At 43.1% G+C, this 2262-nt stretch overlaps 1 protein-coding gene across 1 annotated transcript in view; it reads left to right on the top strand.

Annotated features, from left to right (window-relative positions):
• Susd1 (sushi domain containing 1) overlaps positions 1 to 2262 on the top strand; it is a 155192-nt gene that overhangs the window by 91248 nt on the left and 61682 nt on the right. Inside the window, exon 10 of the mRNA XM_008831144.3 lies at positions 1278 to 1470. Coding sequence (XP_008829366.2) covers positions 1278 to 1470 — 193 coding nt within the window. The remainder of the gene's footprint in view (positions 1 to 1277; positions 1471 to 2262) is intronic.

The following is a 2262-nucleotide window of genomic DNA, read 5'->3' as shown; positions in this document are numbered from 1 at the left end:
GTATTAAAAAATAAAGTATTAAAAAAAATAAGATGCAGAGTGATAAAGACACCTCTGGCATTCACACACACACACACAAACAAAAAAAAAGCAATGATTTTTACTTTATACCCTACATTAAAATTATTAAAGAGAAAAATTGAAAACTTTTTATATATCAAAAGTTAATTTATATAATATATGAAATACGGGAAAAGAGTATTCAGAAGCTATCTGCAAAAGAGACTGTACATGTACATGGTGCTCATGTCACACACGGACATATTATATCTTACTAGTAAGTGGTCCAGAAGAACAGGTCACTGTAAGATCTTGCAGTGCAGCTCTGTTGGTGATGCAGCTTAGATCCTAGAGTATGGCTGTGGATGGCTGGAATGGAGTGAGGAAAGTCATAGCACTAATCAAGGAATGCCTAGGCCAAGTTTTGATGCCTTATTTATAACAATACCTAAACTTATCCAAAAGAATTGGAGGATTTGGGTCAGAGGGGAATCTTATGAGCCAGTCATCAAGGTCTTGGATGACCTGGGGAAGACTCAGTGATTGACAGTAATGAGGAGGGATGGAGGGTGGTATAGCCACTGACAGGAGCATCAGTTGAAACACTAAACACAGTCTCTATCAAATAAAGGACACTGACTGGTTGATGGTGGTTGATCCTATGATTCCTGGGATCATCACAAAAGTGTTTCCCCTATAACTCACCATGTCTCCTGCTTGGGTGGCAAGGGGAAGAGCAAGATTCAGGTAGCAGCCTGAACAATGACTCCATGGATCAGCAGCTCTTTTACCAGAGCTCTACTGGGAAGGATCAGGGGAAATGCTATTGCACTGTTGCTTTAAATGCATAACCTGGGGGAGTCCTTATATTGTTTAAATACTTGCACTATGGGACTTGTCTATGAATTCTTTGTAATGAAAAGAAATGGAAAGAATTTTGTCCAGTAACTCCAGTGTATTCCTCTTCACTTGAGTGGGCATAGGGATTATTGGAGAACAACCTGATATTTTATTCATCTGAGATGTTTTTATTCATCTGACATTCATTGATTATGTAATTTAATTTTAGTCCTATACCTGGCAGAGAAGGAAACAGAGGGATAGGTAAGATAGCTTTGCAAAATCTGTCCTCAGTTTATCTTGCTAGTGTATTAAAAATAATTCTGAGAGGACGAAGATAAATAAAAGGAGCTTTCTTGTCTTATCTCTACTTATAGTCAAAAATCTGCAAGCCAACAGGAAACTTAATGCAACACTCTCTTTTAATCTTGTGACAGGTGAAAGTTCTGGGTCAAAGGTGGTATCTGGATAACTTTTATCATACAATTTCATTTAACTTCACAACCAGAGAACAAGCTCCAGAAGTATGTTTAGATCTGTACCCGGCCACTGATTATAAAGTAAATATCACCCTTCTACAACCTGCTGAGCAGCGCTCAGTGCAAGTAACAATATCAACCACACCAACAGGTAGGTGCAGATCTGCCTTTCTGTTCTGTACTTCAGGACAACAAATTCAGTATGTGGGGACTTAAAGGAGGGGGTCAAGAGCCCGGTGTTCTAGTTCTAACAAACCCCCATCTTTGTCTAGGGTTCAGGATGCGCTAATCACTTGGTCCCTTTCTCATAGGGTTCTGGCCCACAGAGGATACAAAGAATAGGCTGCTTTATATCAGGGCTCCTAGTAATCTTAGGTTGAGAATTCTGGAAGGTCTATTTCTCACCCTAAATTCAAAATGACTCTAGTTGTCAGGATATTGTTATGAAAAAATAGAACCAACTTCTAGGAGACTGAAATGTCATTCCCACTGTGTGGGCACTGGCAGAATCAAGAGGCCTCCTGATTGGGGCATGCATGAGGATGGTCACCTGATTTATGGGCTGCGGGTTTCACGGAGCACCAGCTGCTGGGCATGGCGCTGGTCTCCCATACATCACTGGAGTGCGGCTGGTCCCGTGGGCCGCGTCTGCTGTTCGGGTCCCTGGCTCTCCGCTGCTGGGGTGCGCGGGTTTCGCACACCTGAGGGTCTCTGCTACTGGAGCTGGAGGCTCTAGGACTGCTGTCAGCTGCCTGGTCTGGTTCCGTTTCAATTTCCACTGTGCACTCCCTCTAAGTTCGAGACCCGTTGGCCACCAGGTCACGAGGGGAGGTGCGAGAAACGGCGAAAGCAGGGTCTCCATGAGTCGTGGTTTACGAAGAGATAGCCCTCTCTGGGAAGACTGGATCGTAGGCAGTAAGACACAGAACTCAGCTCAGTCAGA

Source organism: Nannospalax galili, unplaced genomic scaffold (genome assembly GCF_000622305.1).
Source record: "Nannospalax galili isolate Female #2095 unplaced genomic scaffold, S.galili_v1.0 scaffold1255, whole genome shotgun sequence".
In the NCBI taxonomy this organism is placed as follows: domain Eukaryota; kingdom Metazoa; phylum Chordata; class Mammalia; order Rodentia; family Spalacidae; genus Nannospalax; species Nannospalax galili.
The sequence above is the reverse complement of the archived record's forward strand: the minus strand, read 5'-3'. Positions and strand labels throughout refer to the sequence as shown.